The sequence below is a fragment of the Molothrus ater genome, chromosome 9, assembly GCF_012460135.2.
Source record: "Molothrus ater isolate BHLD 08-10-18 breed brown headed cowbird chromosome 9, BPBGC_Mater_1.1, whole genome shotgun sequence".
In the NCBI taxonomy this organism is placed as follows: domain Eukaryota; kingdom Metazoa; phylum Chordata; class Aves; order Passeriformes; family Icteridae; genus Molothrus; species Molothrus ater.
In genome coordinates this window covers 25392769-25405970 of record NC_050486.2, presented here as the reverse complement: position 1 = coordinate 25405970, position 13202 = coordinate 25392769, and the positions used below count along the sequence as shown (strand labels likewise).

The window sequence follows — 13202 nt, the reverse complement described above, 5'->3', positions numbered from 1 at the left end:
CTGATAATCTAGGTGAAAAAAATGCAGAAATTCATCTCATGGCTTCTGGAGAATTTTTATAGGGCCTTTGTCTTCATCCTTCTTTCATTTAAATTTTATAGATGTGTTTCTCCCATGCCCTTCTAAACTCTCTATACAGATGAAATTAACTATGTTTGGCTGTGGTAACTGGAACATGCAAAATCTGTCTGGTCTGAAGTTATCTGTTTTGGCCCTCTTCCTAGCCCATGCCTTTAGTCAATCATGCACCTTCTGCTGTTTATTTTATTCAGTTTATTTATTTTATTCAATCAAAATATGACAACAGATTTGCAGATATCAGGGAGATCCCAGCTAGGACATTCTCATTATTCTGATCTTTCTTCCTATACGAACTAACTTCCTTTAGTGTTACCAACAACTAATAATTGAATTGGGGAAGAAACAATTGCTGAAGATTTCTTCTTTCCTAGAAAACTCAAACTGAATTTGGTCAGTGAAAAACATATTACTTTGACCATGTTAACTTGCTGGTTTCTGCATTCTTAGATGATGAATACAGATTCAACTGGTCATAATTTCCTTTCCCTATATCCTCTCTTTTGGAATGTGAAAAGACAAAGTCCAGCCCTAATTCTCAATTAAGATGCAATTGGCATGCTGAGGTTTTTGAAAGTCATAATTCATCTTTCTTCTTTAGAATGATTTTCCTTACAAGTTCTGTAACATGGGGCCTTATTTCTTCAACAGAGACAGTAGAGTCCCAGGCCTTTACTACTTTCCCATTGGGGTCCACCAGGTATTTCCAGAAGTTCCAGGTTGGTTCTTCTCCTGTAGAAGCTACAGGGGAAAGAAAAAAAAAAAAACAAAAACCAACAACTTAAACATTAGAAAACCACATTAAATTCCTGACATTTCTTCATGTCAATTTGATGATTAACCTTGCAGAGGAAGAAGGAATATAAAATTAAGAGGAAGTTCAGACTGAATAAGATTAATTTTCTGACAGACAGCTTTAACTAGACAGTAGTCCCTTGGAGACTAATGGAAATAGGGAAGCTTGAGCCAGGAGAAAGCACAATAATCAGTGTTGAAGTGTGTGAGGGCATTTGTGTGTGGGGCTGTGCTATAGAGATATATCTGATACAGTTGAACACTGATAGGAAAATGGAATTTGGCATGACAATATAGCTTTACTAGGACTGATTACTTGCTTATCCAGAATTTTCCCTCCAAAAGCACCCAGTATCTTGTGCTCCAGAAGACTGTTTCAAGAAGAAATAACAAAGTAATTGTTCCAGGTTTCCACCTAGTTTTCATCTACAAATGAGTTCTCCAGTTTTCCCCTTCCTGATCACATACCCTTTTACATGAGTCACACTCTTACCCTTTGCTCTTCTGCTCTGTGACTAACAAAATTTCCAGGACTTTCAAATAGACCAGGAACCTCATGCCCCTAAAAGCACAAGTACAGATGCTACAGACAATTAGCATCTTTTTTCCCACTGATTATATACTGGGCAAACATCACAAGGAATCAGAAGTTACTTCAATGTATCATCAAGACACAGCCAGACCTGCACTTTTAACTATGTTGTCATTGTGCTGAATAAAGATGCAGCTTCCAGCAGCCTCCCCCTGCAGGCAGATGAGCAGGGAAACCCAAGTTTTGCAAGTTTCCTGGGACATGTCTGCAGGAACATGTCTCCTTGGCAAAAGAGAGATGAAAGGATGTGAAGAGGATTACAGGGAAATTTGGCTAGCAAAGTGATCCATTACAGACACCTGGAAGGAGGTGAGCTTGGGGTAGTCAAAAATAATATCCACACTCCTTTAAATTCTGAGGGATTTGGGAGAACACTGTGGTGCTGGAGAGAAGCAGCAGGGATGTGGTCCTTGCAGAATGCAGCTCAAGCGATACTGTGTCACACTGGGCTTTACTATATTTCATTGCTGAAAGACATTTCCTTCACATTGGATTAAGACTGACATTTTAATATAGCATTTAGATGGTATTTAGAGCACTTGTTCAGTGCAAGAAAAGTAGTGCCTTGATAGGGAGCATCCTGCCTTGCTGGCTGGTAAGAACCAGCAAAACCTCTTCAGGTGTCAGTGCTGGCTCTAAAGCAGATTGGAACTGGAGGAACTGCACAGTGTGGCTGCTCCAGGGCTGGGGAGGAATGAGGAAGGGAATATTCAAGGACATCATCTAGTGCTTGGTTTCACTTTTTGATTGTTGAAGTGAATGATGAGGTGCTTCTCTTCCACTTATCCTACAGCCCTAGAGACAAATCTTATAAATCCAATCTGCAGCACTCATGTCACAGGAGGGGCACTTAAGAGGCTGCAAAGTGGAAAAAGGAAGGTCAGCGTATTGTATGCCTAGAGGACAGAATTTCAAGGCCTGTAGGGGTTTATTGGATCAGCTTTTACAGGACATCTGCTATTGATGTGTGCTCATCTCTGGAGATCCTTTCAGAAGGTAAGACAAAGGTGGCAGAAGAATTCCTGCCTTGTGCAGGAGGAGGGACTACATGACTTGTGATCTCTTCAAGCCTGAAAACTCTGTCAGCACATCATCTCTTGTTTCCTTAGATGGTATTTTGTGTCAGAGGACTTCTATGCAGGAGAAACAACCCTCCAGCATTCCAGTTTACTCACCAATTAAGTACTTGAAGGCAGGAATTGCACCAGCTCCACTGACTGTGATTTTGCTGAACATGGGGAAGGAGGCACCATAAGTCTTTCGTGCAAAGCTCTCAATTTCTTTGTTGGTGTCTGGCTCCTGCTGCCCAAACTGATTGCAGGGGAATGCCAGCACATTGAAGTGGTACGGGCCCAGGTCTCTCTGCAGCTGCTGCAAGGCCTTGTAGTGGCTGTCTGTGTACCCACACTCACTTGCAACGTTGACAACTAGAGACACCTGATGAACAAGAGAGCACGTTTAAAAATGTGTTGCACATGTCAGTTTTCCAACAGGAATGCAGTCTGGAATGCAGACTATTTAAAAAGAAAAAAAAATATGTCTAGGAAACTGTGACAGAACACATATTTAAAACTACATTGATTTCTGTTCACAAAAGGAAGGTTTAGTATTTCTTTATGTATTCCTCTTTGGCAAGCATTAAGATAATCAACCAACTGCTAAGCAATCTTAATCTTCAGTTTACTGAGAATCTGAGTTTTTCCATTCTGCCTTTTGGACAGTTTCTAAGCATAATTAAGAAGTGACTATCCAGCTAAGAGATACCAAGTTGCATGAAAGAAACTTGCAAATCAATGTATTTTTTGTTGTTTATTTATCTGTTGTGAAGCATCTGCTCTGCAGCATGTTTCCTTGCTCAAAATTAAGTGCCCTTGCAGAAGTGTCTGATCCATTTATCATTGCTAGTGTAGAGATCTTGACCTGCAAGTTAATAGAAGCAATTACAGGATTTGGGGCCGGTCTGTGTAGTGTGGGCTGTAAAATTTCCCATCACTTCTAGAGTAAATCTACTCAGTTGTGACAAAATGCCAACAGTTTTTGCACAAAGGTTTACTGCCTCAATTAGAGATTCCAAGAAGTGAAGGCTGCCCACTGTCCTTTGAAGTCACACTCAGTGTGACTGTGTGTGTTGTGTCAGTCAGATATGAGCACTGGCACTTGTCTGCCAGCACAGATCCACCTGGGAGGGAGCTCTCTCACACAGGTGAGCACTACAGGAACAGCAGAATTTGTAGGGATATTGAGTGACCTAACTCTGAGCTAACACATATCATAGTTTCTCAAAGCCTTGAAGAATATTTCATTGGTTTTTGAGATAATTTTAGCCTTAAATAACTTTAAGAATTTTAGACTTACAGTTTTGTTATTCCCACAAATTTTGTGAGCTGCCGCTCATTCTACATAAATTGAATCCATTTTAATAGTTTCATATAAAAGCATTTAAGGAAATAGGATGTGTGAAATAAATCATATTTAGTGAAAAATAAATGGCTGCATGTGCATAATGTTTTTAAAGCCAGAAAACAAACTGACATATAAAGGTACATATCTGAGTAATATATGGGATCATAAGATGAGGTGTGTAGAAGGGGTAGGAATGAGTAAAGAAAAAGCTAAGGAGATGTTGGTATTTGTAATTCCTTACATTAAACATTAACACTTTGTGTATTTTCTACTTGGTATAACTGTATGGCTGTCATAGAATCATAGAATATCCTGACCTGGAAGAACCCATAAGGATCATTGAAGTCCAGCTGCTGACTTTAAAGTGGATTTGGAGTGGCACTGTTTTCCCTGGAAGACAGGTAATCTTTCAAAGCACAAGTTGGTGTAATCTTCTTTGTGGTGGAGTGTGTCAACAGGATACAATCTAAACAACTCTTGTACACTTGTATATCAACTATTACTGCAACCATCTCACCTCCAAATCATCACTTTCATTCAGACAACACAAGCAAAAGTCAGAAATTTTAAATTCAGTCTCCTAAAACATAGGAAGTTATGGCATATCATTAGATTTTTTTTTTCAGAGAAGAGGTAATAATTTTATGATGCATTCCTGTTGCAGACTCTCAGCATTTGAAACAGAATTTGTATGTCTGACATAAAAAATTACTATTGGCAGTTCTGTTCTTTTCAATTAATCTGATTTATCAAGCATAGTGATAGCAGTAGTTTAGTATGAAGTAAAGATAAATTGTATCACTAAGAGTTGAAGTCACACGTAGTTCTTCCACATGAAATTTCAGAAGCTTTTTTAATTTTAGTTTAAGCCTTGGAATTTTCATGATGCAGAAGTATTCATACACCTTACTGAATTGGTACCTACTCTCAAATAGAAGGGTAATGTAAGAATTTGCCATTGGAAGTTTGGGGGAAATAAGGTTGTGTAGGCATTGTGATCATATTGAAACAGATAGGAAGGATGAATTTCCAGTGAAAACAACTAAGCTTTTATAACTTTTACTAAGTAAAAAGAGGGCTTGAAAGGATTCACTCAAAAAGAAATGACTATTTTAATTTACAGCTGTTTAAAACCAATGGTTTCTTGGCATGGTGGGGAAAGGCTTGAGAGCTCACAGTGACAACAGTGCAAACTTCCAAACATATTCCCCCAAAACAATGGAAACTACATTCAGCATTTCTTGGATGGCAGACACATTATGCTTTTTTTCCTTAGAAAAATGCATTTGCTGTAACTGAATTCTCCATTTCTGAACTCCATAAATTAATATTTAATAAATATTAAAACCATAAACCTCTTAAAAGTGTAACTAACATACATAATGAAAACTTCTGTGATTTATTAGTATTTCTCAATGAATGTTTAAAATGATTCTTTAAAAATCTTTCCTGAGTTATCTTTCAGATATCTGGTATCAGAAGTGATTTCATGCAGTGATTTTTTTTTGGTCTGCATTTTATTTTTAATAAATAACAGTCACTCTTTTTGCTCTCATGTAGAGGCTGTACTTTGACTTCTTACAGCTATTAATGATTTAAATTAAGTTCAATATGCCTGACTTTGGGCTCTGAGAGTGCAAGTCAAGCACACCACCTAGTGTGCAGTGCAAACAGTTCAATGGACCTCACAAAAATGATTTCACTTCAGCTGAATTCTTTATCAGCTGTTGTCTCACCTCTTAAAACTATCATTCCCTTTGCTTAGAAAACCCATGCATTCTAGTAGTGAACTCATTTAACGCTGCAAAAACTCTTCTTGCTTTACTTAATGTTCACACCAGAGTGCCTCCTTTAGGGAAAAATCCTGGGACAGATTTAGGAATCTGTCTCAGCTTCAAGTAACCCTTTGTGGATCTGTCAGCAGAGACAACAGACACTTGAGTTTTTAGACCCAGAAATTCTTAACTGGCTCCATGTGACTATGGAAGAACCAGCCACAAGTGTCAGATGGCACCAACTCACTGAGCTGTCACCTTCATGGAACAAATAGCAATATTTGTGTGGTAATTCAGTGGCTGTGCATTTATCCACACCCAGGAATGCTACAGCCTCGGATTGCAGCGGATCCGGGTCCAAAGGGCCTAGCAGTACTTTCAACAATTATATTTACTTAAAAATCATACTTCAATTGTTATAGTGCCTAATGCTTTTCCATGATTATAGGTTCAAGATTTCCAAAGGCACCGCACTGACACTGCCTAATTCCACCCCAGCACACTGTACTTAGCTGGGTGGTAGATTGGTACCATGACATCAAGATAGGCACAAACACAGCAGGGAACAGTTGATGTTTGGGAGCTCTGACTCCCAAATAGGTACTATTTTTGGTAAGAATACTGCCTCTTAAAGCATATCTGATACAGATCATATAATAAAAGATAAGATTATTAAATTAGATTAGGTAGAAAACTAATCTTGTTTGGATCCTCTTGATTCTTGTCGAACCATAATCACTGTCCTTCATTTTTTATGTAGATGAGTGATGGGTTAACATGTGATGGTAGTGTGGAAAAACCACAGAAGGATGACCTCCACAACACAGTGAACCAGAGAGTTTTTGGATCTATTTCCATTGTGGAACTCTTTTCTCAGTGGTAATAGTCCTCCCTTTATTTGCCATATAACATAGGGTAATTGTGGTTTGTATCAAGATACACTTGAATAGAAAGAGAATTAATATCAGTCTTTTTTTTTCTTACTATGAAAAAATAGTTTCAATGATCTGAATAGACACAAGTTTATATTAATAACGATTTATTGAAGAATGATCCTGTCAGTCATGAATTGCACTGATTGTTTATACTTAGCATGGCTCTTGTGGTTTTAGAATTAGCAGACTTTATTAATTTTTTAGAGTCTGGAAGCCCGTGGATTTTTTCAATTCCTAGTAAGTTTCTTGACTACCAATTAAGTAGTTATTTAAATAAATTAGCTGAGTGACTGAATTGAAGAAAATGTCTTCTCTACATCTGCCAGAAAGCTTAAGGCTGGTAAAAGCTGTTTTAGCAATTAACAGACTATTGTTCCAGGAGCTAACTAGTGACTCACTTTCCTTTAAACACCCCCAGCACACACGTAGCACTTTAATAATATTTTATTTCTTTTAATAGCTTTAAAATATTATGATAAACCTATGACTTTACTTATCTAACTGCAGATTTAAGCAAGTTTATTTTAAGAAATAAATGGGAATTTTAATTAACCTTTTTCTATCTTGATACTGAGTTCTGACAACATAATGACAGAAAGGGATGTGTTTTATTGCTGCAATTTTGTTTAAAATTGTCCACATACATTATCAAAGAGCAGGTAGCCTGAACATTAATAGACTCTCTGAATGCAAATCTATCTTTTATTCCACACAGAAGCTGAATGTCTCTTTTTTGGAATAAACTATTCAATGTGGCCTAGCAGAGATCAAAGCCCACCATGCATCAATGGTTTATCTTTCCCAGATACAGCTCTAGAGCTCCCCTTTATGAAACCAGCCATGCCTCGAGGGCAGCCTGGAACCACAGCCCTGGGATACAGCTGATACACACCCTGAACCTGCCTGTTCCTGAGATTCCAGAGGGCATGAACACCCCCAGCTTTCTGCAGAGTGGCTGTAAGGAATTCTTCCAAGTTCCCCCTTAACTCCTTTCCATGTTGATTCTGGCTCTGAGATAGAGAAGATACAGGTGGTATTTGCTTATTCAGATTAGCAGATAACATGCAAAACATGCCCCAGTAACAGGATTTATTGACGGAGCCTTTGGAAGGCTCATTTAAAAAGCACAAATATTGCTCAATATTAAACAGCTTCCATGTTTTTCTCCAACAGATATTTGAGTGGGCATGGGACCGGTTCTGCTGTATCTCAGTTGTGAATGATGGGAGATGAGGACTTTCACCAGATAGGATTTAGGCCTCTCATTTGGTCCAAATCCACCAGCATCCATTTTTGCTGAGCTCAAGAAAATGTGCATCTCCCTATATAGCTTCTCTGTCTTCCTGCCAGTGTTTCAGTGACCTGCTGTTCTGGACCAGTGAGCTCAGACATCTGAGGAGGGGAAAAAGAAGGTGTAAATACAAAGCTGGAGAAAAAGAGTGAAAATGAGAAGTGATGCTGCCTTTTTGGGCAGCAGTGAAACTATTAGACTGCCTGACTGTACCACAGATGTGTCACTTGTGGGATTTATGCTGATTTTAGCTTCTATAATTTGTGAAAGGGGCTATAAGAGGTTATAGTATTAAGTATAAGAAGTGTGCTATGTTCTCTTTTCACTTTTCCATAGGTACCGATCTTTTCTAGATGATCAAACCGCTAATAAAATAAAATGCAATAAAATCAGATTATAGTCAGGGACATTGTTTTAAAATGGTATGGAAAACTCTGCCTAAAAGTACTTAATGTAAGATGTAAACACAATTTAGAAGACATCATAAAAGCATATGTGCTTTTATCTACGTGTCTTTCTCCATATTGCTGCCACATTAAAAAGCGAGAGAAGTATTTGCATGATGTTGTTACAATTTCACTCCGATATGTTACAATATACTCCGATACTTTGTAATGTCTCATGCTTTTACTAACTACGGTGAAATCTGTTAACTCTATTCGCCACGGATCAAATCCCCTTTTTTTTTAATGCAAAACATTAAAAAGGAACGGGATTTGAATAAGAATAACACACAAGAGGTCATGCAGTTAAAAGGCAGAAATAAACTCCAAAAGTAAGCTACACAAAGACACAAACTTCCTGAGCTTCCAATGGCAGAATCCAGAGCCATCGGCAGGAGGGCAGCGTTCCCTGCCTGCCACGTCTACAGGCGGCTGCGGCAGCAGAAGACGCGGACACACACGGGGGTTAGAGTGCAAACGCTTTATTGAAGAGGAGCCTGTGTTAGCCGGACGAGTTCGCCGAAGGACAGAGGCACAGAGCGAGCAGCCCAGAGGCACACGCGAGCCGCCGAGGCTCCGAGCACTCTCCCCGCGCTCGCCCCGCGGACATGCAAGGGCTGCCCGGGCGGGAGCCGCCCCTCCCCGCCGCACTTACCGAGCCCCTGTACTTCTCCAGAGACACAAGCTTGCCCCTGATGTTTACAACTTTGAAAGTGTAAAAATCAGGCTCCTTCTGCCGCGTAGCGGAAAAGGCTAAGAGCAGGAGCGCTGCAATTGCGAGGAGCATGGCTAGAGGGATGAGGAGGACTTTGGGGAAGGAGGAGGCAGGCTGGTGCTCCACACTGCCCTCCGGGTCCAGCATGCTGCACGGCCGCCGCGCTCTGCCCGGCCCGGCCCGGCCGCGCTGCCGCAAACGCCGCGCTGCTGCAAACGGGCCTTTTGCGGCAGCCGGCGGCTCTGCCCGCTCCGCTCCGCTCCGCCGGGCCGGCTCCCTCCGGGGGCACGCGCTCTGGAACGGAGCTGCCTGAATGGTTACGGCTTTAAAGCACTGGCTGGCTCCGTCTGTGGGATGCCAGTCACAGAATCGCAGAATATTCTGGGTTGAAAGGCGCCCACAAGGATCACTGAGTTGGGACCCTTGAGGAACCTCAGAACATTTGGCTTTACTTCTTCTGTTTCATTGTTCCTCCAGTGCTGTATTGAAAGCCATGAATTCTTGATAATAATATTTCAGCCTAAGAAAATTTGTCTTTTTTTTTTTCAATTACATGGTGTGTATGGACAGTTTTGAAACCAGAACTAACACTAACATATGAATACTGATATTAACCTGTTTTCATGATAGCAACACCATTCCCAAACTGCCAAGTCTGAAGGGACTTAGAACCATCCTTTAGAACTAATAATGACCCAAACAGGTATTACCACGACTTGCAGTGCCCTGTGTTTCATAAAATAGATACAGATTCACTCTTAAGTGAATAGCCCATACAGGGATCAAAGCAATGTTATTAAAGATCCTTCTTTAACTACATCCTTGTGATTTTTGATGGATTTGCAAAGGCCCTTTTTTGTGCACTAACTGCAGCATGTGGTGAGTACGGTGTAATGCCAAAGGACAGCAGTGGCTTGGTTGCTACTGGTTACTGAGGCAGTGCTCCGAACCAGTCACAGCACTCATTAAAACCAGAATCACCAACACGCCACATAAACCTGCCACATCAGCCAGGCCTGCAGGAAATGCAGCTCTGCACGCACCTGCCTGGTGAGAAGTGAGTGGCCAGACCACTGATCTCACTGTGTGAGATGGAGAAACCACACTGCCAGAGGGCTTTCAAGCAAAAAAGAGCCATAAAGCATCAGGAACTGAGTTTGGTATCAGAGCCTTGAGACATTCAGAACCAAACACTGCCTCAGTGCACTGATGTCATTCTTGGGTTGTTTGCAAAAAAAATGCTATTTGTACAGTTTGCTACTGTGCCTGCTGGAAGAAAAGATTTGTAACAAAGTAACAACAATAGAAAGCTTTTGATGGTCATTGATTTCTTCTTGGACCACAAAACTGGTCAGCCACGGACAGCTATGACTCTGATAGTTCTTGGCAAAGAAAAGGAAAATGCAATGATTTACAGAAAACAAAGTGGTTCCAAGGCATATTGGAAATTTATCTTTTGAAGAGAAAATTACATTTTATAATCTCACTTTGGTTTTTTGGGGTTTTTCTTAAGAATTTTGGTAGATCTTTGACATTTTGATTAAATTTGCTTAGGTAATTCAAGCATGACCAGCATTACTGTAAGGGAAGAAGCCATATATAGCTAGTTGAAAAACATATTTGCAGTTTTTAAACATTTCAGATTTCTCACATTTTTTATTAATTTCAGTTTAAGCAGACACGCAACATCAAGAAATAATGTAATATGCTACAAAAATATATAGATGGAGAGATGGAAAATCTTCTGTCATGGTCTCTACAGGAAAGATACACTGTGATGAGAATGTGAATTTCTTTGCAGGTAGGTGGTATTTTCCTGGATACTTTCCTGGCTGTACTATTGATCAAGATGACAGTCAAGTATGATTTCCTCATTTTATAAGTAAATTATCGAAGAAGCTTTAGAGTTTCTTCAGACAAATCTGAGAAAGAGAACATGGCTTTTGCATTTAAAATTATTTTTAAAACCTAGTAAATTCTAAAAATTTTTAAAAATTTGATGATCAACATAACGTGGATTTTTTTTTGTCAGAAAATTAAAACCAAATCTACAGTACACACTTACATTTTTGAGGAATAATATTTTAGTTGCTTGGTTATAGGACTAAAAATGAGGCCACATACTGCAATGTAAGAAGCAAGTTTTGCTCTAGAAAAGGACTTTATAAAATCTACTTACTACAGCCTTATGATTATCATCTCTGATTTCTAGATAAAATTTACTCACTTTCAGAGTCATATTTTCTCCTACAAATTGATCCCAGAATCTGAAAATTTTTGATCACTGGCACTGATGATTTATTCTTTAAATAATGGCCTGCTGGCAGTAGAGCTCTGCTTCCTCTTTTAGTGCCATGTTTCTATATTGCTCTCTGGCATAAAATATTCTTTAACATCAGCAAAGAAGGAGGCATTGTTCCTGAACACAGAGATAGAGACTATGTCAAAGACTGTTGGCTTTGTACTGGTGAACATTTTCTGAGCCAAACTGCTCTACCAGTTCATATTAAAGTCTATCCAGCTGTTTGAAGGAAATATGCCAATCAGGTTTGCAAACTGGCGTGTGTTTGCTCACTAGCATGTCTCAATGTTGATCTAGGAGAACTGTATCCAGCAGCAAGTATAATCTAGCTACTTCTGCAATTTACTCTTTGGCCTACTAAACCTAATAGAAATCTTTGTCAAATAAATTGGAATAGGCTGGAACCACCACCCAGTTAACCTCAGCTGTCCCCAGGGCAGCACTGCTGTTTCTGTTGCTGCTGCCCTGGACTGGCCCACGTAGCTAAAGGTGAATCCCATGAGCAATACCCTGAGCTACCCAGTCCTAATTTTGTAAAGTGTGAACTTCAAGTGAACTGAAAAAAAAAAAAATACAGGTTACCTCTAAGGATTGTGCTGACTTCGCAATACATTCAGAAGTATGTCTTGTCAGTATTACAGAATCCTGTATTACAGATTTTGCAACTTTTGTGTGCCTACACAGACTCCCTGAGGTAGTGTTTCTAGCACTACTATTCATATTACTTTTAATAGTTTCCTTTGAACCCCTTTAGTAGTTCAACACTGATCTTTCAGTGCCTTGTTTTCCTGGAAAGGTCTCCTTAGGCTGGGCTAGGAAGTGCCAACAACACGACATTTCACTGCCAAAAAGGGGTAGTACTGGATCACAGAGGGATTTGCCTCAGACAAGCACTTGCCAGTGCCTTTAGGTCACCGTCCAGCGCTGCCAAGAGCCGGCAGGCTGGCTCTTCTCCCCCGAGACCTGCACTCTGCCAGCAGACATGCTGGCCAAGCCACTGTCCCTGCCTGCTGCCGGGGCCAGCTGCATAGCCAAGCTCAGGGAGCCTGGAGTCATTTCCCCAGGTGCCCGGAGCACAGCCGATCTTCTCCACCGAGCACAGGAGGAGGGGGAGAAGCCCTGGGGAAGCGGGGATCAATGCCCGGGCTCCAGCGAGCCCTATCCTGCTCCACAGGGCCTGGGCAGCGGATGCCTCATCGCTCTCCTGACGGGCGGGTGTACTGGGGAGGGGCCGGCCCCTTCTGCCGTGCCTGCAGGGACAGGACCAGAGGAAACGGTTCTACGCTGAGACACGGGAGATTCAGATTAGATACTAAGAAAAAAATTGTGCCCCGTGAGAGTGGTCAGGCATTGAATAGGTTGCCCTACGGTGTCACCATCCGAGAGGGTGTTTGGGAGGCGTCTGGAGCTGGCGCTGGGTGCTGTGGGTTTAGCGGCTGTGGGGATTCTGTGGCAGTGCGGGGTGCACGGTTGGACTGGGAGCTCTTAAAGGTCTCTTCCAACCGTGCTGATTCTATGCGGAAGAAGAGGCATGGGAAGAGAAACAAGGGGAAAAACTAGGATGGCTGTTGGGGGGTAATTAAGAAGAAAAAAATATGCTGCTTATTCCCTCATCCCCGCTTGCCGCTGTGGCACTGAGGGAGGAAGGCCCTGAACGCCGGGGAGACGGGAAGGGGGGGCGCGTCGCCCCCTCAGCAAGGGGGAGGCTCTGAGGCAAGGGGGGCTCCCCGGCTGGGCCGGGGCAGTGCGGGCACCGTGCCCGGCTCGGTCCCCGCCGCCGCCGCCGCCGCCGCCCCGCAGCGCCGCCGCCCTCGGGGCGCTCCCGCCCGCCTTCGCCCCACAATGCACCGCGCCGCTGACATGGCGGCCGGGC

General features: G+C 41.6%; 1 protein-coding gene across 1 annotated transcript; it reads right to left on the bottom strand.

Moving 5' to 3' along the window:
- Positions 1 to 256: 256 nt before the first annotated feature.
- On the bottom strand, positions 257 to 9267 carry GPX7 (glutathione peroxidase 7). Its single transcript, XM_036388153.1, has 3 exons — positions 8968 to 9267; positions 2641 to 2902; positions 257 to 819 (listed from the first exon to the last, which is right to left on the bottom strand). Exons 1-3 carry the CDS (start codon positions 9172 to 9174, stop codon positions 656 to 658), a joined length of 633 nt encoding a protein of 210 aa, XP_036244046.1. The 5' UTR covers positions 9175 to 9267; the 3' UTR covers positions 257 to 655.
- Positions 9268 to 13202: the final 3935 nt, after the last annotated feature.

What these genes read in the sequence shown, in the direction of transcription:
- GPX7 (XM_036388153.1), bottom strand. Translation starts at nt 9,174, where the DNA reads ATGCTGGACCCGGAGGGCAGTGTGGAGCACCAGCCTGCCTCCTCCTTC. An exon ending in TGGAGAAGTACAGGGGCTCG is followed by an intron (nt 2,903 to 8,967) that starts GTAAGTGCGGCG and finishes CTTGTTCATCAG; the next exon opens with GTGTCTCTAGTTGTCAACGT. An exon ending in TGCCTTCAAGTACTTAATTG is followed by an intron (nt 820 to 2,640) that starts GTGAGTAAACTG and finishes TTTCCCCTGTAG; the next exon opens with CTTCTACAGGAGAAGAACCA.